Source organism: Neltuma alba, unplaced genomic scaffold, assembly GCF_004799145.2.
Source record: "Neltuma alba isolate B1F8T4 unplaced genomic scaffold, ASM479914v2 tig00007932_pilon, whole genome shotgun sequence".
Lineage (NCBI taxonomy): Eukaryota > Viridiplantae > Streptophyta > Magnoliopsida > Fabales > Fabaceae > Neltuma > Neltuma alba.
In genome coordinates, this window is record NW_021634906.1 from 49,126 (window position 1) to 73,223 (window position 24,098).

General features: G+C 32.6%; 3 protein-coding genes across 3 annotated transcripts; 2 read left to right on the top strand and 1 right to left on the bottom strand.

The window, feature by feature from the left end:
* The first annotated feature begins 594 nt into the window (after positions 1-594).
* LOC114753451 (lysine-specific demethylase JMJ18-like) lies at positions 595-8,946 on the top strand. Its single transcript, XM_028942142.1, has 11 exons — positions 595-992; positions 1,146-1,229; positions 2,630-2,707; positions 2,808-3,320; positions 3,407-3,628; positions 3,989-4,150; positions 5,077-5,445; positions 5,604-6,672; positions 6,776-6,879; positions 7,708-7,905; positions 8,249-8,946. The coding sequence occupies exons 2-11, from the start codon at positions 1,188-1,190 to the stop codon at positions 8,576-8,578; spliced, it is 3,087 nt and encodes a 1,028-aa protein (XP_028797975.1). The 5' UTR covers positions 595-992; positions 1,146-1,187; the 3' UTR covers positions 8,579-8,946.
* A 1,790-nt stretch (positions 8,947-10,736) lies between these two features.
* LOC114753448 (FAS1 domain-containing protein SELMODRAFT_448915-like) lies at positions 10,737-11,810 on the top strand. The gene has a single exon (XM_028942138.1). It carries the CDS (start codon positions 10,803-10,805, stop codon positions 11,565-11,567), a length of 765 nt encoding a protein of 254 aa, XP_028797971.1. The 5' UTR covers positions 10,737-10,802; the 3' UTR covers positions 11,568-11,810.
* Positions 11,811-17,349: 5,539 nt separating this feature from the next.
* LOC114753449 (TMV resistance protein N-like) lies at positions 17,350-20,669 on the bottom strand. The gene is made up of 4 exons (XM_028942139.1): positions 20,102-20,669; positions 18,680-19,754; positions 18,291-18,572; positions 17,350-18,201 (listed from the first exon to the last, which is right to left on the bottom strand). Exons 1-4 carry the CDS (start codon positions 20,584-20,586, stop codon positions 17,350-17,352), a joined length of 2,694 nt encoding a protein of 897 aa, XP_028797972.1. The 5' UTR covers positions 20,587-20,669.
* Between the last annotated feature and the right edge of the window lie 3,429 nt (positions 20,670-24,098).

Sequence of the window (24,098 nt, forward strand, 5' to 3'; positions counted from 1 at the left end):
AAAAGCATCATTGTGTTCCTCTAATTATTTTCTAAATCGGAATAGCTAGTTATCAAAATTAATTTCATCCACTATCTTCTGCAGCAAAATTAAATATTAAATTCATATCAAATAATCTTACTTTACTACAAGTCCATAGCATATATTTCATTTTTCAATTTTTTATGTAATACTTGTCTACAAAAGATAAATAAATTTTGTTGAAATATATATATCTTATTTTTATAATAGATATATAGGAGTCTTTTTTAAATTATTTTTAAAAAATATATAGCGACCGAATCTTACAAGGTACGGTCCAAAGAAGCCCAATAGGTTCAGGGCGTTAACGCCTCTCTGTGGATGTTAATACCGCGTGCGTTTGAGCGGGTTCGTGATGACTCTCTCTCTCTCTCTTCTCTCGAATTTCATCTTATTTACCGAGATTTTATTATTTATGCTTATCTTTTGCCTTTCGTTGATTTTTCTTCCAGCCTCTATATAACTGTTCATGTCAGGAACAAAAATTTCTAAAATAGAAAGCAAATAAAATATAATAAAGTGCACCACCGCGTCTCTTAACGGAGAATCCTAGTCGCTCTAAAATGGTTATTATTATTAATTATTAATTATAATATGATTTATTCGGTTTTGTTTTCAACTGATATCCTTCCCATTATTTCCGACTAATTATATTTGTTTCTCGTTCCACCTGTCCATACATTTTAACTTTTTTACTAAGTCAAATTCCTGTTTCCGTTTATTATCCTTTTCTCAATTCTGCAAATTTTTTGAGCGTTTGGTTTCGATGTTCCTGGAAATTTACAGTTTTGGAATTTGTGAGGAATTGGGGGTTTGTTAGATATGAATATAGGCAATTAAATTTGCATTGGGTCTTTACTGTTCTGATATGCATGAGAACTTTCTTGATTAATTCTTGCCTACGCAAACTTTTCTGGGTCCATTCAGAACCTGGGAAGCAAACTCTGTCTGAAAAGCTTCTGCTGCATTTGGTATGCCAAATTCTCTGCATTTTCCCCTTGTTTGTAAGTTTTTACGGGATGGGTTCTTATATACTCTTGAAACTGTTTCCGGTTTTGATTGATTAGAACTCTATGGAGGTGACTCTTAGGGTCTCTGTTTTTATTGGTTTTCTCCTTCTGCAGGAATAATTGTTCAACTAGGTTTTCCCCATAATTCTGCATTGAATGGAACAGTCGAAATTGTCTGCTGAATCTCCTTACAAGGAGGTAGGATTCTTATTTCATTTTTTAAACCCTAGAAATATCTTGTGTGTTTATGTTCTTGGAGCCCTTTACCTTGTCCTGAACATTTAGTTCCTCTTTTAGAATCTTCTATGCTCTGTATTGTTATGGATCATAAAATATTTCAGATCTGATCCCTTTTTATCTTGTTTGAAATTCGTTGCTATTTTTGTGCTGTTTTACTTGGTTACTCTTCCTTCATTCTGATAGTAACATAGTATTTTGGCTAGTAAAGTCTTTGTTGTATGATAATTAGTAGTTTAGAGTCTGTGCAAACTTCTTCTCTCCAGAACTATGTTTTTGGTTATTTGTTCATCAATTATTTATCCACAAAATTGGAACTTTTTGTGTAAGTTGGCCTTCTGAGCTATGTTTATTCTTTGTTTCATGGTGTTTTCACGGAATAAAACTTATCCCTGGTTAGTAACTCCTATTTTGTATGTAGCTTATAAACTATGCCTAGATATGGCTTTAGATTGCCAATTTCTTCAATAATCCTCTATGTGTGTTAAAGTACAGTAGTTGAAAAATGTGTTAAGGTGCTAAAGTATTATGGCTGAAGCATAAGCATAAATTTAGTAAATATTTGGCATGAATGAAAATTTGCTTTGTTTTGAATGTGGCAAATTGCCTGCAGTGAAGATTCATTGTCCACAAAAAGCAAACTAGCACACAACATGGTTGTTTTAATGAGAAATGCGTTCTTCTATATTTTATGTCTAATCCAATGTGATCGGGGTGGTGACCTTAATCATTGAATATGTCCTGAGTGAGTGACAATAAGAGCCAATTCCTATCACGCAACCTTGTTCCAATTTTATCATTTTACATTTTCATTCAAGATGAGATTGTCATATCTTATAGGCGGTTCTTTTAATTGGTGTTGACTACGCCAATACCTTCGTCGTATGTGATTTTGATACCTTGAACTTCTTGTGTAAGCGTTTGGCCTTCAAGAACCAAGCTTTGAATCGAAAGCCTTTTTATTGCCAAAGGAAGGTTCTTTCCTTGCATAAAACTCTATTGGATGCTTAGATTATGAGCAATAGGTGTATCATTCTAGTCTATATTCTGTCTTTAGTGGAACTGTGGAAGTTCTGGAGTTTGTTTCAACATTTCTATTTCTTGCATCCTTGACTATTTTATTGCCTTTACTTTGTTGACGAAATATTTAATGGTTTCCTGAAGCTTGGCATACCATGACCTATACTTTGTTATTTTTCTTGCTCATCTGTGGAAGAATCTGCTGAGAATTAACTGCTTCCACATTTGTGTCTTTGTTCATGTTTTTATCACTCAATTTGATACAAGTCAACTATAATTTGATATAACCCCACGTTGTCAAGCGTGAAACAGTAAGCTGAATCACCATTTTCATGTTGCAGATATCAGCCAGATGGGATCCAGATGAAGCATGCTTGCCTGTAATTGATGAAGCACCTGTCTTTCATCCAACTGCTGAGGTACTTTTAAAGATGAGCTATCTTGAAGTTATTCCTTTGGATGGTTGTAGCTTTTTATTTCTCTTTCTATTTAGTTTTAATTTTCTACCCCTCTTATTAGGAGTTTGAGGACACCCTTGGTTACATAGCAAAGATACGCCCCCTGGCTGAACCACATGGCATATGTCGGATAGTCCCTCCACCTTGCTGGACTCCATCTTGCCCTCTTAAGGAGAAAGACATTTGGGAAAATGCTAAATTTCCCACCCGTATTCAGCAGATTGACTTGCTTCAGAACAGGGAGCCCATGAGAAAGAAAAGCAGGGGAAGGAAACGAAAACGTAGAAAGAACACAAAAATGGCAATGTGCAGGAGACTTGCCAATCCAGATTCAGAAGTTAATGCTGCTTCTGAATCTGATGAAAAATTTGGATTCCAATCAGGACCAGACTTCACACTCAGAGACTTTCAACGATATGCTGCTTTTTTTAAAGAATGCTACTTTGGGAAGAAGGATATCAAAGAGGATGGACAAATTAGTGATAATCAATATCAGAAAAGGTGGGAGCCCTCTGTGAAGGAAATTGAAGGTGAATACTGGAGAATAATTGAGCAACCAACTGATGAGGTCGAGGTAATAATTATTATCTCTGGGCTACTCTGATTGTCTTTATTGTCGAATAAATGTGTGATCAGTGCATATTTCATGTCATATTGTAGGTGTACTACGGGGCTGACCTGGAAAGTGGAGCACTTGGAAGTGGTTTTCCAAAGGCTGATTCTCTAACTAAGAGCGACTTGGATGAGTATACACTATCTGGCTGGAATCTGAATAACATCCCACGGCTGCCAGGTTCGGTGCTATGTTTTGAAGGAAGTGATATCTCTGGAGTTCTGGTGCCTTGGCTATATGTTGGGATGTGTTTTTCATCATTTTGCTGGGTAAGTAATGAAATTATTTTACTCTAACTCTCAGGTTTTAAATATAGCTGTTCATCTGTAGAAGTTGAGTCATAGAAGTTTTAAGTAATTTTATCAAAAACTTAATAGAAGGTCTTAACCTTATTAAACAAAGAAAGAAAGATTCAAATTGGATGGGATATTTCTGGGACAAATCAATCACTACGTTAATGGAGAAGTTAGCAGGACCACTACTAACTGCATAAAGCATGAAGTTAACTAATGCCAAATGCTGTATATTCCTCAGTACATAAATGCAGTCTATAGGGATGTGAGTAATTTTGCGTTTTATCTCAAATCTTTATGCTTTACTAAACCTACATCTTATGGTTATTCAAATAGCATGTCGAGGATCATCACCTTTATTCGCTAAATTATTTGCACTGGGGCGATCCAAAAGTATGGTATGGAGTACCTGGCAATCATGCTACGTCTTTGGAGGGTGCGATGAGAAAGCATATGCCTGATTTATTTGAGGAGCAACCTAATTTACTCAATGAACTGGTATTATGTTATATGCTGTCCTTTCCTCATTGTTTTCAGTTGTGAAACTTTATTCTCTGGTTTTGCATGGTTTTCATGATATAACATGATGTGTGGTCTATGTTTTACTCTCTGCTGTTTTTCTGAAGTATTTTTGTCTAGAAGAAGTACACAATTGTTGTCAACATGATTTGGACCTCATGATTAGTATTGCACTTGTTTGATGCAAAATGTGTATTTTACACATGCTGTTTGTGGGAAACCTCGAACCAATTCGTGCACATATAACTGTTGAGTTGATCAATCTCTAAAGTTTTCAAAGTAGTGCCACATGTTTATTATCATATATGGCTGGCACACCGATGAATCCAGTATAAGAGTTCTCTATTTGTAAAAGTAGATATACAGTGGAAGCTGTAGTTATTAGGGTCTTGAATAGTAAGCGGATAAGATTGTATATTTCTTCAGTTATTCTCCCTCGAAAGCTTAAATGCACTTTACAATCTTATGGAAGCGTTGGCTAAGAAATTAAAGACCGAAAAACTTCTCTATGATAAATTAATATCTGACACTGTATTATGCATAAGCCCATACTTGAAACTTGCTTCTAACCTGATTATGTTTCATACTAAGTATTATTTGATCTCTTTCTATACACTTCTCTTGTCCTGGGGAGCCTTGCCACTGACATTTTATCATTACAAGTTTTATTGAAGATTATTTGTTGCATATTTATGAGCTTAGAACCTCAACCCCCATATATTGTAGGCTGAATTTCAGTTTTAATGCTAACAAGTAACAATGACTACAGTAATATATCTTTGTAACTCCCCAGTACTTTTTTTCCATTCCAATGACAATAGGTTCCAGTTTTGTTAAGCACAAGATAGCTTCTAAGCGTGGGGACTTAGTCGTAATTATAATGCTTATGATTTATTTTTGGGCAGGTCACTCAACTATCACCTTCAATTCTTAAATCTGATGGAGTTCCTATATTTCGCACTGTCCAGCATTCTGGGGAATTCGTAATTACCTTTCCTAGAGCATACCATGCTGGCTTCAACTGTGGTTTCAACTGTGCCGAGGCCGTGAATGTTGCTCCTGTAGATTGGTTGCTGCATGGCCAGAATGCTGTTGAACTTTATAGTAAGCAGTGCCGTAAAACATCATTGTCACATGACAAGCTATTACTAGGATCAGCTCAGGAAGCCATACAAGCCCTTGCAGAAGTTCTTCTTGAAGGAAAGGAAACTCCAAAAAATTTGAAATGGAAAAGTGTCTGTGGGAAAGATGGTGTTCTTACTAATGCTGTTAAGGTAACGGTTGTTGCAGTCTCCCTTTTTTCACGAAACTTTTATCCAAATATTCATTTAGCAACTCCGTTCTATATTCTGGCAGACATTTATTGAAATTACTAGTTTTAGTTGCTTATTAAATGTCTCTTTATCATCTGTCTTTCTTTTAAATTTTCCAGACAAGGATAAAGATTGAGGAAGAGCGGATACAACGTCTGCAGACTCCCATAAAATTGGTGAAAATGGACATCAAGTTTGATTTGGATAAGGAAAGAGAATGCTTTGCTTGCTTCTATGATTTGCACCTTTCTGCTGCAGGCTGCCAATGCTCTGTTGATAAATACTCTTGTCTAAGACACTCAAATTCGTTTTGCTCATGTGGATATGATGAAAGATTTGTTCTATTTCGTTATCCTATAGAGGAGCTAAAAGAGTTGGTTAGAGCATTAGAAGGAGGGTTAGAAGCTATCAAGGTTTGGGCAAATAGGACCTCTGGAATGGTTTCTGTAGATGCCAGGGACGTTTGTTTAGGTAAGCCACATGTGGACAGAGACATGTGCAAAACTAAGATCAATGAAGTGGAAAGTTCGTCTTCTTGTCCAAGAATCAAGAAGTCAAAACTAAATGACGATCCTCATAGTCATGTTTCTTCAGAATTAGTCCAGTCAGATTCTCAAGTGGAAAGTGCACCACAGCAGAACATTGTAGATAGTCATAATGGCAATGTTAATGTCAAAAGTTTGGTCATGGCTAATGAAGCTAAGGTTTCATGGAATTGTTGTGTGGGTTTAAATCTTAATGTTATGTCTGATCAAAATGAAAGTGACATCATGCATATTGCTGATAGAAAATCAAACAAGGGTATTGGTTGTGTTGAAAAGTTCGGTTGCTCAGAGTCACAAAAGGAACAAGATGATGTGGTCCTTGATAGTGAAGAAAATGTATCAGACAGGTTTTCTCCTGTTAAGAAGCATTACCCATCACGTTCTAGGGGTCATCGCACTTCAAGTAAATTTGACGGTGGCCAGATGCCTGGGGATGATCTGTTGATGCATCAGGGTATGAGAGTGCTACCTAACAGTGAATGTAAAACGGAAGCAGTAGACATGGACAGTTTCAATAAAAGCACATCTTTGACAAGCGAGAGCTTTCTAATTCAGAAGTTTGCTGCATCTGTTGAGCCTGTAAGCCTGGGCTCCATTGTGCTTGGAAAGCTGTGGTGCAGTAAGCACAAGATATATCCAAAAGGTATGCTGTAGAATGTTATTTTCTGTGCTTAGGTTTGCCATTTGTATATATTTTAATATTTTTTGGGATTTGACTTTTCACTTCTTTTGGCAATCATTTGAAGGATTCAAGAGTCGTGTCAAGTTCTTTAGCATGCTTAATCCATCAACAATCTGTAGCTATGTTTCCGAAGTTCTTGATGGTGGCTTAATTGGACCTCTTTTCAAGGTATCATATCATTCCTGACCTTGTTTAAATCTTGAAATCATGAGCAGAATGGATGTTTCTTAATATATGTTATTTTTAGCTTATTGCCGCAGCCCACAAACATTTTTTGGGTTTTTATGGTCTTGATATCAGTATAATGCATCATTAATGGCTTAGTTCACTGTTACATTAAATAATGCAGCAAATAAATGTTTCCCTTGATGCATCAGATAATTTCTTTCCTTTCTGTTTTGGGAACAAAAGGCATCTTAGGCATTGTAGATGTTGTACTTGCATGTTTGAGTAGTATATTCATAGCTGGAGTTTTTCAGGGAAAAGGCTTTTATTTATGCAACTTTGCTTTTGCTTTGATGCATCAGATAATGACGCAAGTTGATTCCTTTGCTTTTGCTTTGAGTTTCGGCCACTGATTTTGGCCAAGGGGTTTTTGGTCTGACCTCTGGACTGTTTATAGAATTGAGCTAATGTTTTCTCAATTTCTTCTTCTTTTGCTCTGCTCTGGAAAATGTTGAAAATAATTGTCCTAACAATTATCTTAAAGTCTTGTGTTACATTTTTAAAGGTAATTGTTAGTACTAATACTTTCTCCATCTTTTCTGAATTAGAGATTTGCCTTTTAGATGATTCCATTGACTGATAATTTATTCATAAAAGCCGAAAGGGAAAAATTTTATGCAGAGGCATCATTATCTGATTCTGTAGAACTGACAAAAAATAAATGAAGCTAATGATGCCTAGAATGGTTAGGAAATCCGTTCTTTTTAGCACAAATCGTACCATACGATCCTTTCAGCTGACATATTTCTTTCTCGTGTGAATATTGTTCAGGTTAGCATAGAAGAACATCCAAGTGAAAGTTTCATGAACATGTCAGCAGAGAAGTGCTGGGAATCAGTTCTGGAGAGAGTAAATAGTGAGATCATCAGGCGTAGAAGCCTAGGGGAACTAGAACTTCCTCCATTGGAGCTTCTGCAAGGCATAAACGGTCTACAAATGTTCGGATTCCTTTCTCCATCAATCATCCAGGTAAATGCTAATGCTTCTTAAACAGATTGCTCTACAAATTAAATGAAACTTATCACTGGTGTAGAATATGTTGTAGTACTGTGGTCAAATTAAATTGTACACATCTTAACTGAAAACTGTGAGCTTTGTTAGCATTGAATATTATGTCCAAGTGGTATGCTCAGCGTAAAATTATACGTCAATTGTTCAGAACTCAACTTACCGACAGCCGTTGTAATCGATTGGCTTAGCTTATTATGGCTTTTAGTTTCATTTATAGATAGCTGATTTATTTGGATATAAAGGTAAATAAGTTCTCTAATAACATGGACTTATATCATCTCATGCTGACAAATGGTTTCAGGGTATTGAAGCTCTGGATCCCAGTCATCAATGTGGAGAATACTGGAACCGCAAGGAATTAGTCTCTTCTGTATCTTCCAGCAGTACAAGTGATGATGTTAAGCTTGTGCGTGGCAGTTCGAGTAGCCTGTCTGATGAAAATGATGATAAACTTATAGGAGAAAAATGTGACTCGTTCGAAGGGACGAAACTGGTTCTCGAAGGATTGTTGAAGAAAGCGAGCCTGGATGAGTTAATCACAATGCAGAAGTTACTGGGGTCTAGTGCAGAAAGTACTCAGTGGAGAGTGGAAATTGCGGCTCTGATAGAGGAGATCCAGAAAAGCTTGTAGATATAGAACAGGGAATAAGATCTCCATTATTGCTGATTTATGGTAGTCATAATCCATTTAGCCATTGATTAGGTCCATTCTTTGGTCAGAGATACATGATGAAAGAGAAGGTTGCTGGGTGAGGTTGGGACCAAATTTTGCTTATTTGTAACCCGCTGGCAATAACCTGATGATAGATGGACTATGGCATTGACCCACTAGGCCATTACATATGTAGTACTAACTTTCCTTTTGAAATGCATTATTCCTTTTCAAGGCCAGTACAGATGTATTTCTTTAATGTCATTAGCATGTCTAGATTCCTGTATCTACAGAGAAAAGGTATTGGTGCTGTTAATTATGATGGTGATTCAACTAGTTTGCACAAATCTTAGGTTGCTATGTGAGTATGGATATGAAGGTTCATAAATCATCCTTCTAGAATCCTTAATACAAGACATAATTATGAAATTATGAAATAGATCTTGGTTATAAATATAATATTTATTTATCATATTTATTAATTTTTATCAAATCATTTCTGTTGAGTAACTATAATCAAGTGGGAGGGGGAAGGGGATATTATGGAAAATGGTTTGGATATTTTGAAAAAAGTATGCCATATTTATTATAATTGACTAATTTACTTAATTTTATTAAATTAATCAAATTAGTTAAATATGTATTAAATACGAGTAATATGAAGTGTATGGATTTATCAAACTTCATGTATTTGTTGTGATTTTGTAGCTTAATGACACACTAAATTCATGGCCCAAAAAAAAAAAACTTCATATGACATGAAGGAGTGAGGATGTTAAAGAATAAAGATCTCCATGCAGAGCCAATTAAGCGTTTGAGAAACAATCTCATCATGTCATAATATATGAAGAATTGAATATATTAATGATATTGAGCCTACCAAATGTTGTTGTCATGCTTTGCTGTTATGTAAAAAAAAAAAAAAGGTTTTTGGGGAAGCCTCGGTCCCTCAGACTAAAGTAATGCAGTAAATTTGGCCGCCGCGGCGGCAGTAGTACTAATAATAGGAAAATTCCATACTAAAAAAATTTTAAAAAATTAAAAAATTACATACAGGAACCTATTTATAAAAATTATTCTCATTTGCTTATTATTAGCTGTTGTCAAAATCCATATTAATATTGTAATAGGTCCCTGTTTATAATTTTTCTATTTTTAAGGTAAAAATATTATTTTTCCCTAATAATGATCATATATTTACTATTGAGTATTAATTTAATTTTAAGGAATAATATCGAATTAAATCTATTGTCTGTTTCTCCACCAATTGTTTTTTTTTTTTTTTCAATTTCCAGTTTGTCATTAACTGAAGATTAAATCAAATAGAAAATATTTTAGGATCTTAAAATGAAGATATTTCTGCTAATAAACTTTGCAATTTAATATTATTATAAAGGATACGTATTAGCATTATAATTTCAAGTTGGGCGATCAGATTCTCAGAACGAAAAATTTTTTGAAGTATTTTTTTTAAATAGAGAGACATAAAATAAAGTGACAAAAAACTGAATCAAATATGCTTTCACTTATTATGCCAAGTTCACATTAATATTTGTATGCTTTGGTGTTCAAGAAATTAAGGTGCCAAGTTCATCTGGTTAATGAGATTTAGGGGGTGTTTGGCAACCTCCAAACCATGGTTTCGGAAGCACTTTTTCGCAAAACAATGCAAACTCCTCCACATATTTACTTCGTAAACCGTAAAAGCACTTCTGAAACTATGATTTGGTTTCTATCCAAACACCCTCTTAAATAGTTCAAACCCAATTTTATTTTAAATTATCTTAATTTTAAATGTGCTTTATATTTTCTTAAGTTTAAACCGGTACACTTTTGAAAATGAGAGTTGGATCTTTTTATATTTTTCATTTTATTTCATTCAAATTATAATAAATTAGATTTCAAATATTGTAATAAAAACTATTATGATTTACGTATAAAACCACTCTTCACATAATTCTCATTCAGAGAATTCGATTTTTTTTTAAACAAACAAAGTTCTCAATTTTAAAATTTAAGATCTTTATATATATATTGATAAATAATATATATTTTATGAATTTCCTTATATCTATATATATATATAGAGAGAGAGAGAGAGAGAGAGTATAGTTCCGGCCAGAAAAATTAACTGGCACTCTGAAAGTTCGTTGTGCTCAGGGCAGAATTGGCGGGAAGATTCTGAGAAAGAAATTCAAGAAAAATGTTCTCTCTCTGCGAATTTCTCTTTCGCATGGAAAATCTCTGCATCTTCGTCTTCTTCTTCCTCTTCCTCTCACTCTCTGCAATGGCACAGCCTCCGCCGCCGGCTCCGGCGATGCTGACTCCGCCGCCGCAGCAGCTCCGCAACATTATTGACGCCCTGATCGGTGCCGGCGACTTCACTAGCTGGGTGACCATTCTCTCCCTGGCCAATCCGTTGATGCTCCCGATGAGCGCCACCCTCTTCGTCCCTCAAGACGGCAGCGATCTCATCTCCGACAACCACCCAGCCATGGATCCGCTTCTCTTCCCTTACCATATCGTCCCTCAGCGACTCTCATTCTCCGATCTTCTCCTCTTCAAGCCCCACACTCGCCTTCCCACTCTCCTTCCCGCCATGTCCATTGTTATTACCAACAATTCTCGCTTCAATTTCACTCTCAACAACATTACGGTCACTCATCCAAACCTCTACAACACTGATTCCATCTCCGTCCACGGCATCGCAGCCGTTCTTGATTACTCTGTTTTCGGTTACTCATTTCCCCTACTGCCAACTCCGACTACGGAAACTACAGCCGGTAACCAGGAGTCGGAGGTCCTTCCATCACCGCCGTCACCACCGGAGGGAATCTTGACGCCGCCGTTTATGCCAATCGGAGATCCTTCGGATGCAGCATGCTCGTGCACCGAAGCGCCCATCGTTTTTTTGATCTTTTGTGGGGTTTTGGCGTTCAAGATGCAAAGAATCCCTTTCATTCGTTGATGATTGAGGCTCTGTTTGATCCATGAAAAGAAATGAAAGAATTATCGCTCTTCATTTCTGGAATCTCTCAATTTTGAGGTATGATTGTTTTGTGCATTTGATAGATTTCAATCTGTATCCCCAAAAGAAAAAAGAAAAAAAAAACAATTCATCACATCGTAAGTGAATAGATTTTGGAGAGTCACTTCTATATGTGATCCCACCGATACACTGTAATTGAACATAATGAAATTGTTTCTGAATCGAGTTCTTTCTTGTTTCCCATTTACTGCGAAAGTTTGTAGAAAAGCACAAAAAAGTTAAGTGAAAAAAGAGAAGATAGATTTCACATAAACTGGCACTGAATTTTTGTTATTATTATTGTTTATTTTGAAGATACTCTAATGAAACTGTTCCCTGTTCCTGTAATCAGCTCTTTTGCTAAATTTGATAAATTTTGTCTGGATAATACAAAAACGAATAGTGATGGGGGAAAAAAAAATCATATCCGTTAACAATGAATTTTTTTCCATTCTTTTATTTATCAGAAATTTTATAGATTCTTCACTTCCAAATGTAGCTATTGAAATTGACAATATAATGCATTGTCTCTTTTTCAATTCTGCCTTATGATCAAAAGAAACCCAATTTGTTCCCAATCAAGCAGGCTTTGTCTTCGCTACTGGGAAAGTGTTACTCGCATGTATATCAGACTAATATAGTTAAGATTATTAATCCTAAATATTTACTGAAGTTTTCAGACTCAGTTGAGTTGTTATCAAGCGCATATATAAATAAATGAATTTTGTTCTCTATTTCTTCTCTTCTTCAAATTTTACAACAATTTTATTAGATGGAGTCTCTTCTATCAGTTGGAAAGAAAATTATTAGAAGGAAGCTTACTAATTAGCCTTTTTATTTGTGATTCTTGGCTTTTATTCTTGGAGAGACATAATAAATGGCATATTTTAATGAGAGTAAAAATGGAAATATTAGTTTAAAATTTCTGACAAGAAATTTATTTCCTATATTTGGAAATATAAGAAATGTTTCTTATAAAAAGGGAAGGTGGGAAGTATTTTAAGCATGTGTATCGCAAATAGATCATTCCATCACACTTGATTAAGACTTATGACCCTAGTGTCAGGTACTCGTGTTCCAGTTATATGTTTGTTTGTACACTCCCCCTAATTTTCTTTAATAAATTTTAAATAACTATTTTACCTTTACGCAAATTAAAATTCAATTTGGTATGAAGAAAATGAAAGAGTGGAAATTTTAATGAGTTTTATTTGAAAAAATAGAGAGTTGGAGTTAATATTTTTAATTAATTTTTCTTACTTTTTTATCTTACATCTCTTCTACATTAAAAAAAATAATTGAATTAATTATTTTTATAAAATCTTCAAAATATCTTGAATAAAAATTATTAGTTAAAGAAGCTCAGTTAATTAGTGATTAATTTTTATAGTTAGTTAGGATAAAAAGTTTACACTTTGGACAAATGATAGTATATTATAAAATATCTAGAAATTTGTCTCTAAAAATCTGAAATGAAAATTCAGGAGCAAAGAGTTCATATTAAGTTTGACTTTATTAAAAAGTGCATTTTTAGTACTTTAAACTGAACATTGTTAATCTCACTAATAAAAAACGTTGACTCAGCAATTCTGTAATAAAATTAATTAAGTCTAAAAGGCTAAAAATATATTTCTAAAAATAACAAAATTAAACTAAAATTTGATATAAACTTAAAAGATAAATGCATATTTTAAAAAAAATTTGCAGTATTATTTAAGTCTCATTATGAATGTAATTATTGGTCTTTCTTGGAAAAAAAATAATTTTAAAAAATTATATTACTGCAGTTTTCTAATACTTCTTTATTTTTAACATAAAATCTAATTGTTGAGTTAATTTTGATCCTAAATATAAGATATATTTTTTCATATTTATTATTTTTTTATATTACTTCATTGATACTCTCTTAATCATAATCAAGTAGAAGAATGAGTGAAAATATTAAAAAGGATAATTATGATATTTTAAAAAATATATGTCATATTTATTATAATTAACTCAATTATTTAATTTTTTTAAATCTAATTAAATATGTTTTATATTAAGAGAGGAGTGACATGTAAAGGTAAGAGCAACATAGAGAACATAGGATGCATAAACGAGACATATATATGAGAGAAGTTTTATCTCGACTTACGTGAAACGTACTTATAGGAGATTTCCACTGCTCTGCCAAACGGGGCCTAAATTGTCTAACACGGTTCCATATGATTTACTTTTAAATATTCATAAAAATCGTAATTTAAAAAATATTTTAATTTGTAACTTTTTAACTTTTCTAATGATCAGCTTTTTAATTATTCATATTAGATTGAGTATAAAATTTAATAATAATGCTAATCATTAAAATAATTATTATTTTAAAAATATTTGAATATAAAATTTTGATGTTAATTATATATTTTTTTCGATTATAAAAGTAAGCAAAGAAAATCGTTTGTTTCATCATTATTAAATTGCATATAAATTGTTGATAAAAGTAAAGATTTATTTTTAAATATTTCTAAATTTATATTTGTAAATTGCATATAAATTGTGGATATGTTGAGCAAAAATTCTGGAATTTAAACAGTGAATAATAACCCCAGTAATTATGTTGAAATTCTAAATCTACTAGCTTGTTTTCATGATCTGCATAATGCTTATAAATGTGTATTCTGAGGGGTTAAAAGAAGGATGTTATATTACGAGGTCTTATAATTAGGACTGGAAATAGTATGTTAGAATGACAGAATCAACACTTTCTATAATAAAATTAATTAAGTCTAAAGGACTAAAAATATATTTTCAAAAATAAAAAATTAAACTAAAAGTTGATATAAACTTAAAAGATAAATGCATACTTTAGCCAAAATTTGCAATATTATTTAAGTCTCATTATGAATGAAATTATTGGTCTTTCTTGAAAAAAAATATAATGTTAATAAATTATTTTACTGCAGTTTTCTAATACTTCTTCACTTTTTAACATAAGATCTAATTGTTGAGTTAATTTTGATTTTAAATATAAGATATATTTTTTCATATTTATCATTTTTTTATATTACCTTATTAATACTCTCTTAATCCTAATCAAGTAGGAGAATGAGTGAAAATATTTAAAAAAATAATTATGATATTTTAAAAAATATACGTGATATCTATTATAATTAAGAGCGGGGGAGTGACATGTAAGGCTAAAAGAGTAACATAGATAACATGGGACGCATAAGAGAGGGAAAATGACAAAAAGATGGCACTTCTCCTTAGTTCTTTTTTTTTTTTTTTGTGGGCCCAATTTAAGGTATAGCCGCAGTGCTGCCTCTGAACCGTTGCCAATTAATGAGCTAACAAATTTTTTTAAAAGGACAAAGAGAAAAGAAAGCCCGGCACATTTTCAGTGCATTTGGAGAGCAGACTCAGTGCCCGTTTGGATTAACGGTAAACAACTGTAATTTTAGATAATCATGAATTTTATAAGTGACACTGGCTATAAGTGACATTAGTTAATCGTGATTTCTGTTTGGATATTTTTTTTATAAGTGATTTTAAGAATTGTGATTATGTTTGGTTTTCATTTATTAAAATCACTTATGGGTGTATAATTACTAAAAAGGACATGAAGTTAATAAAGTTGTTTACATTTTCATAATTATTATATTTAATAATAAATTTTATTAAATATAATTTAATAAATGACATAAATATTTAAATATTATTTTTATTTTAAAATTATTATTATTTAAAATCACTTACAAAATTTATATGTAGTAAAAATATTAAATAAAAGATCCCATATAAATAAGAGATGAATGAAAATATTTTTAAAAAAAATTGATTAGCAATTTTAGTAACATAGATAAGGAAATTGAATGTTCAATCAAAATTATAACTAAGAAATAAAATTTAAACAACAAAACTAATTAATAAAAATGATAGCTAATTATTTTCCCTGTATTGCAGAATTTGATCTTGAATTGAGTCTCGAAGACGATCCATTTCTGATGAGAAAACTATGTTGGCACTTGGTGATTGTGTTGTTTCAATCATATGTCATCCGTTATCTTACTTTTTAAAAAATGTCTTTTAGATAAAATTAAAAGAAAAACAGGTTCATATTGTATGTTTTTTTAAAAAAAATTAAAATAATTACCATTAGAATGAGGGGTAGATTGGAGAAAATTTAGTTACTGAAGATTCATCGGGATTTTTCAAACGCATAAGCTACTTCTTGTTACTTATCCTAAAAGTGCGGTAGAAGGTTAAAATCACGATTCATCGAGATTTTATAAAAATTATCCAAACACCCTAAACATGCTTCATAAGCACTTATTTGAATTTAAACGGGCTTATTTGAGATCTCACCGCTTAACCAAACAGGCTCTCAATCACCAGCGATGTTAATCACTCACAAAAATAGCGGGTCGATATTGAAATTTTCTTGAAAATTTTTTTAAATTTTATTTACAAGTTATTTTTATCGCTCAAACAAACAAAAAAAACTTCAATTTCATGATTCATACAAACCAAAAAAATTTTTAAATTTTATTAATTTTCATTTAAAATTTAACCACTTTTTAACTTTATTCCGATTTAATATACTTTATAACTTATATAAAAAAAATCAACATAATAATAAATAAAAAGTAAAATTGTACATCAATATAAAATTTTTTTCTCACTATTGTATAAATAAAGACCAAAAAGCATTTTCCTTCTTTATTCTATAAATATGACCAGAGGCCTGTAGTGCTTCGTACAAGTCTTCGATACAATAAGTCCTATACTCAACATTAAAAAAAAAAGAAAGGAAACGAGATTTAATTAGATACAAAAAGCATAATTAGAAGTAATAAAGGGAAAGCAAATACACCATATCAGGTGGCAATTAAGCAAAAGAAAGAACAAAACAGGAGATGCTGCCAGCGCACATGATTTAAAACATTTAAAGAATCAGGTTCACTGCTTCTCAGCTATGAAGTAGGGATGAAAATGATAATAGGAATGGGACTGAATATGGAAGAGGGTTTTTCTTAATGTCCTAACTACGTTTAGAAAATGTACTACCAATTCTTAACATGCCAGGCACATAAATCCACCTGTCTCTCTCTTTTGCGCTCTATAAAGGACTTGTCTACGTGCCGAATGTGTCATAACAAGTGTCTCTTATAGGTCCAGATGGGTACCGTACCACTTCCTTGAAATGGTCTTGCCCATTCAGTGTTTTGGGGGGAAACACGCATAATGTCTCAGTCCATTTTTCACTTCCCTCTATTAAATCCACAAATAAAATATATTTTCTTTGACCAGCAATCAATAGATAAAATATATGCATCATAAAAGAGGACATACTCCTGATATTTAAAGAAACAAAAGTTGGCAAATATATATATATATATAAATTATAAAGTACTCCTCCAGTCCTTAATATAGGACCCAATTCTTGAGTTGGTTTTGGTCCTAAATATAAGACCCCTTTCTCATATTTATCAATTTTCTCTAAATTACCCCCACGAATACTCCCTCAACCATAATCAAGCAAAAGAGGAAGATAGGGTATTAAGAAAGATGATTATGGTGTTTTAGAAAAAATGTGTCACTTTTTTTATAATTAACTAATTTACCTAACTTTCTTAATCTAATCAAATTAGTTAAATGGGTCTTATATTAAGGACCGGAGGAGTAATAAAAGGAAATAGTGTCAGGTGTTATTTTAAGGTGAGGGAATGCTCCTATTCAGCGCTTACCTCAACCATGATGATACTGATGGACACCGAATCAGGCTCCTTGACATATGTGGTCCTCTAATAAAGAATTGGTTTCCGTTCACCTTCCCTATCGCACAAGAGGAATCATGATCGTAAAGGAAATGCGCAGACAAAGCCAAAAGATCCACCGCCCGTTTATATGCTACCGTGACGAGCACAAGCTCCCCTGACTTGAGGGGAAATGCGGCAAAATGCCACGCGGGTGCCTGACTTTGTTGTATACGTAGATCCGTCAAATAATTAAATGATGAAGAGGTGCAAATAGTATGAGGGGATTTAAAGAAGACACTGCATCCAGTCATAAACAGCTCTCGTAAATAAAGTAAGGCGTCAAATAGCATGCGCAGCTCTGGGCTTTGATTCATTCGTCTGCAATCAGAGAGATTAAGCTCTTCAAAAAATCTCAGGCAACATAACTCATTTAGGGGAACAATCTCTAGTCTTGAATCACCATGTGTGATCCTTCTTAGCTTATTGAGACCCCCAACTGATGACGAGCAGAGTATTTCGAATTTTGAAGTTACAAAATCCAGCTCTGATATTTCCTTTGATGACGACGAAAATACCCTGACACTAACGCATAAACCGACATCAAAGTTTATAGGAGATCTGAAATTACTCTCACTGTGATGTTTCTTTGAATCTATGGAGCGAACTAAATTCACAGCAGCAATCATAGAAAGAGACAAGATATGTGAATTGACGTTACAAAAACCTTGACAAGAACACATATCCTCCCATTCAGTTTTCTGTGCCTTTGTGAAATCAAGCAACTCCATTGATTGTTTTGAGCTGTCAAGGCTCATTCTCTTAGAATTCGCATAATCCTGAAGCAATTAAACGAGATATATTAAAAATGGGGAAAATTTTAGAATTTGAATAAAAGACAACTAACTAAAGATACAAGTACATCTACCTGCACTAGTTTCCAAAGTTTCCCAACATGGTTGTTGGGCATAGAATGCCCAACAAGTTTCTCAGGATATGGGTGTGGGTATCCATCCCACTGTAGGCGCCTTAGCTCATCAGAGAACGACAAAAAACTTGTTGGAGGGTGCACATTACAGCATCTCACATGCCAGGAAGAGTAAAACTTGACGATTCTGAGATTAGTCATATTTTTGAAGGTGTCAACATTCAACCGTACATCTTTAAAGAGAGAAGCATATAACACTATGCCTTTAATGGCATCAGTTCCCTGAAAAATAAAACAAATTCATAAGAAAAGTGAATTATATGAATCTGGCTGCAATTTGCACAAAAATCATCTGCATGCAGACAGAAGATAAGATATCTTTCTTGTACCCTATTATTTTTTAACACATCATACACTTCCTCAAAGTCCTTCAACCGACTACGTCCTCCAGGATTGTCCTTGCATTCTTGCCGAACTATTTCCCAACCCATTTCTTGAATCAAGTCATGCATTTTTATTACATTGTCGTTTGAAATGGATATAAGAGCTTTATCCAGAAGTCCTTTTATTCCATAAGCAGCAAAAAGGTTATTGGCATCAAGTTGCCTCTTGACATGATCTTTATCTTCTCCTTTGTAAAAGAAAGCGATATCAAGAAATATGTCCCTTTCTACATCATCTAATCCCTCAAAACTCATTTTCAGCACATCTTGAATTTGAGGATGGGGATACATCTCAAGTTTTCCCAATGTACTTTTCCATGTTTCTCTATCACAAGAACAAAGATGTAAACCCAAAACTTTCAGAGCTAGAGGAAGGCCATCGGCATAAGCAGTTGCCTGTTTTGAAAGTTCTTCATATCCCCTTTCGGGATGGCTATTGTTGAAGGCATTTAAGCTGAAAAGATTAAGGGATTCTTCAAAGTCCAATTTCTTGACCTCAAGTATGTCATTGGCTTGAACTCCTCCAGCAATTAGTGCTTGCTTGTTTTGGCTTGTTGCAATAACTCTACTACCAGGTCCCCAGTGAAATCCTTCTGTAACTAGATGCCGTAGTTGTTCTGGAGCACCCACATCATCAAGCACAACTAAAACTTTTTTTCGTCTAATAAGCTTTCTACGGATGAAAGTAGATTTTTCCTCTTGCAGCTCAGAAATAAGTTTCTCTCTTAAAGATTTCAGCCCATGCTTTTGTGATTCTTCTCTCACATTGTCTAAAAAGTAAGAGCCTTCATAGCGGGAAGAGAATTTCTCAAATGCAACTCGTGCAATGGCTGTTTTACCAATACCACTCATGCCCCAAATTCCGAGGATTTGAACTCCTTTTGACTCCATTTCCAAAAATGATCTAATACGATCAACATGTTGATCAATTCCAACAAGACGATTTGACTCACTAGGATAGATATCATTCACTCTTAACAAAACATCTTTGACGATTTCATCTATGAGCTCAGAGTCAGTACTGAATCAAAGAAGAAAAAAGAATGTATCAGAACAAGAAGATGGAACGAAATAGCTGATCAACAAGTCCTATATTTATATGTGTTATACAATTCAATGACTCCTAATCCATGCCGTTTATTAGATAAATGTAGTATCTACCGATACACGGCATGAAACTTTTAGGATCCAGTATGAAACTGTTGGAATATCATATCAGAAAATTACCAATTAAACATTGTGATGCAAAACATGCTCTAATTTCTACAAAGCGAAGACAAATGTTTTTCAAGGTCTAAATTAGATAGCCAGCCACACACACTGATATATCAACTGTTGAGAATTAAATAGTATTTTGCAAAGGCTTACCCATAACGGGACGAATCATAGCCAGATAGTTCAGCAGCATTCTTCAAGGCTGATCTCCAATTCTGTACCTTCAAGCCGTTTCCTTGAAACCTCAATTCATGTTCAGTAAATGCATTTTCATAAGCGCCTCTTTGATGCCGTACATGTGAGGGATCTATGTTGTAGAAAACGGGTAGAACAATTTGTTTGTTTACTTTCATGCACTCCATTATTTCTTCAAGTTCATCCAAGCACCACCTCGAAGAGGCGTAGTTTTCTGAGAAAATGACGATTGAAATTTGCGATTCTTTAATTGCTGTTCGAAGCGAGGATGATATTTCTTCTCCTCTGTTCAGTTTCTCATCTACATAGACTATGATGTTCTCCCGACGTAGTTCCTTTATTAGATGACTCAGAAAACCGCGTCTAGTGTCCTTGCCACTGAAGCTGATGAACACATCGTGTTTGATTTGAGAATCATCGAAAGAAGAAGAAGAAGAAGCCATGGCTGGAAAGGAAGAAATTCAAAACTGGAACAATGGGTTTCTTCTCCGGAAACTGCAGCAAGTATTCTGTTCTGCAACAAAGTTAAACCATTCGAAGTTAATGCAGAAGCAAAATAAAGTAGTAAATGATTCTCAAGGTTTGAACCATGATTACTACCAGAGATTGCAAGAAGGTTGGTTGGATCATTACTGAGAGATTGCTTCTGCAATCCGTGTTTTTAATTTTATGTAGCGAATTACCGATCGTGGGCATAGAGTCAACTATCGACTAAGGTTTAAAAATTGACTTAGTGAAGACCGAAGAAGCAGGGACTTGCCTAGAAGCCATCTCGGGTCTTTTTATTTTGATTTTGATTTTATTTTATTTTATTTGAGTGGGACCAAGAAAGGAATCCGTTTCTGTAATTAATCTTTTTTTTTTGTTGCTAAATTTGACAGTTTGTCGGGAAAGAAAAAGGAATCTTGATAGGGAAGAAAAAGCAAAAATCTTACGCACTCTCAATGAATTGTCCTTCCTTCAATTTTTCACTTTAAAATATAGCTATTATTTTTTTTATATGCACATGTATTTTTCTATTAGATACAATCATGTTTGAGGTATCACGGGAGACTAGATATATGTATCTCTACTAATAAATATTTGAATTTTAATTCATCATATTGTAAAAAACTAACTCTTTTTATTACACCTTCAACTCCTGTTAGTAAAACATATATAGCTATTAAATGGGAGAGACGGAGGTTGAAAATGACAACTAAAAATTATAAAGGCAAAGCAAATAAGTCAAAGCAGGCGACAATTAAGCATAAGAAGAACTCAACAAGATTGAAGAAACTACAATCTTATTAAAACAACCAAGTAAAAACAAATAAGCAAACAAGTTTTTTTTCTTTTTTGTTTTTAAAACAAAAAATGTTTCCAAAACAAAAACCAAGCCAACCCTTTCCTAACTATGGTTATAAACTGAACCACCAAACACATAATATTTTTCTAAGGGTACCGCAGGCATGAAATGATTTTACCCATTTAATCTTTGGTGAGCATGCTTATTTTCTAAATTATTTTTTTTCTAAGGGTACAACAGAACGTTAGTATTTGTTTACTGTTATGTTAGTTATTTGATTTTATTTTCTGGTTAGGTTTGTTTTTGTGAGTTCTATTGTAGTTTTGAGTCATTGTTTTGTTTGTGGCTTTGTCTATGGGTTTGTACTTTTAAAAAAAATTAATAAAATTGACTTATTTTGGCAAAAGAAAAAGAAAAGGAAAAAGAAAAAAATAGTACATATTTCTTATACATTATAGAATATAAAGAGGCGGTTTGTATAAGGGATAATAAATATACAATTCCTTATAATTTCAACCGGTTTTTAATTAGGTCCTTATTTTTTTTTCTTTTTATTAGGTTTTTATAATTTCACATTTTTTTAATCAGGTCCTTATAATTCTTGTCTTTTTATCAGCTCCTTATTGTTTTACTTTATTTTTAATTAGATCTTTGTAGTTTTTATTCTTTCTTCTGTAAATAATAATATTCTATAAATAATAAATTATTATAATAATCTTATGTTAATATTCTTTTAAATTTTTAGTTAAACATATAGATTATTTATTTTTCAATTCTAATGTTTATAATTATAAAATTCAAATTATAATAACAACATTTTCTAAAATTAGAATATAATTATAAATAATTTATAGTTAATTATAATTGATTATTCTGATTAATTATTAATTACTTAATGATTATATTAATTATTTTGTGCAATTATATAATTATTAATTTAAAAAGGGAAAACCATATTGAAGGTACCTATACTTTCTCTCAATTTTTAATTTGGTACCTATGTGTTTTTTCTCTTTAATTAAACATTTATTTTATCTTTTTAGCAACATTAACTCTTATAACTTGGTTCTATTGATATTTTTAGTCTCTACATAAGAATTAATAATGTTAATAGAGGAAAAATAAAGATTAGTTAAGAACAAAAAACACATAGGTACCAAATTGAAAATTGAAAAAAAGTATAGGTACTTCCAATATGGTTTTCTCATTTAAAAAAGAAGTTAATTTTATTCGTTGATGATTGAGGCTCTGTTTGATCTTTTGTGGGGTTTTGGCGTTCAAGATGCAAAGAATCCCTTTCATTCGTTGATGATTGAGGCTCTATTTGATACATGAAATGAATTATTGCTCTTCATTTCTGGAATCACTCAACTGATACGCTGTAATTGAACATAATGAAATTGTTTGTGAGTCGAGTTCTTTCTTGTTTCCCATTCAATGCGAAAGTTTTGTACAAAAGCACAAAAAAATTAAGCAAAAAAAGAAGGTAGATTTCACATAAACTGGCATTGGATTTTTGTTATTATTATTAATTTTTTATTTATTTTGAAGAGACTCTGTAATGAAACTGTTCCATGTTCCTGTAATTAATTCCTTTGGTAAATTTGATAAATTTTGTCTGGATAATACAAAAAAAAAAGTGATGGGAAAAAAAAGAAAAATCATATCCGTTAACAATTAATTGTTTTCCATTCTTTTATTTATCAGAAAAGTTTTACTCGCGAATATATCAGACTAATATAGTTAAGATTATTAATCCTAAATATTTACTGAAGTTTTCAGACTCAATTGAGTTATTATCAAGTGGATATATAAATAAATGAATTTTGCTCTCTATTTTTTCTCTTCTTCAAATTTTACAACAATTTTGTTAGATGTAGCCTCTTCTATCAGTCGGAAAGAAACATCTCATGAATACCAACTAAACAATTTATTGACCCTACGCTGGCTTCAACCTACACGTAAATAATTAGAAGGAGGCTTTACTTAAAATCATCCAACATAGGGAGAACAAGGAGGGTGGGGGGAGTTATTAATTAGCTTTTTTATTTGTGATTCTTGGCTTTTATTCTTGGAGAGACATAATAAATAACATATCTTTAATGAGAGTGAAAATGGAAATATTAGTTTAAAATTTCATGGAAAAAATTTGTTTCTTATATTTAGGGACATCAGGATTGTTTCTTACAAAAAGAGAAGGCTGGAAGTATTTTAAAAATGTATGTTGCAAATAGATCATTCCATCACACTTGATTAGGACTCAAGACTCTGGCGTCACGTTCCCGTGTTCCAGTTATATGTGCGTTTATACACCCCCTCCTAATTTTCTTTTATAAATTTTAAATAACTATTTTATCTTTACATAAATTAAAATTTGATTTGGTATGAAGAAAATAGAGGGGTTGGAAATTTTAATGAGTTTTATTTGAAAAAATGGAAAATTGGAGTTCATATTTTTAATTAGTTTTTCTTACTCTTCTATCTTACATCTTTTCTACATTAAAAAAATAATTAAATTAATTATTTTTATAAAATCTCAAAATTATCTTAGGGATAATTAATCTTCTGCTCTTTATAGTTTCATTTGATTTTTAATCATGTCCCTATAAAATTTTTCTTTTTTCAAATCTTTTTACTTTTATGTGTTTTTAATTAGACCCATCCATT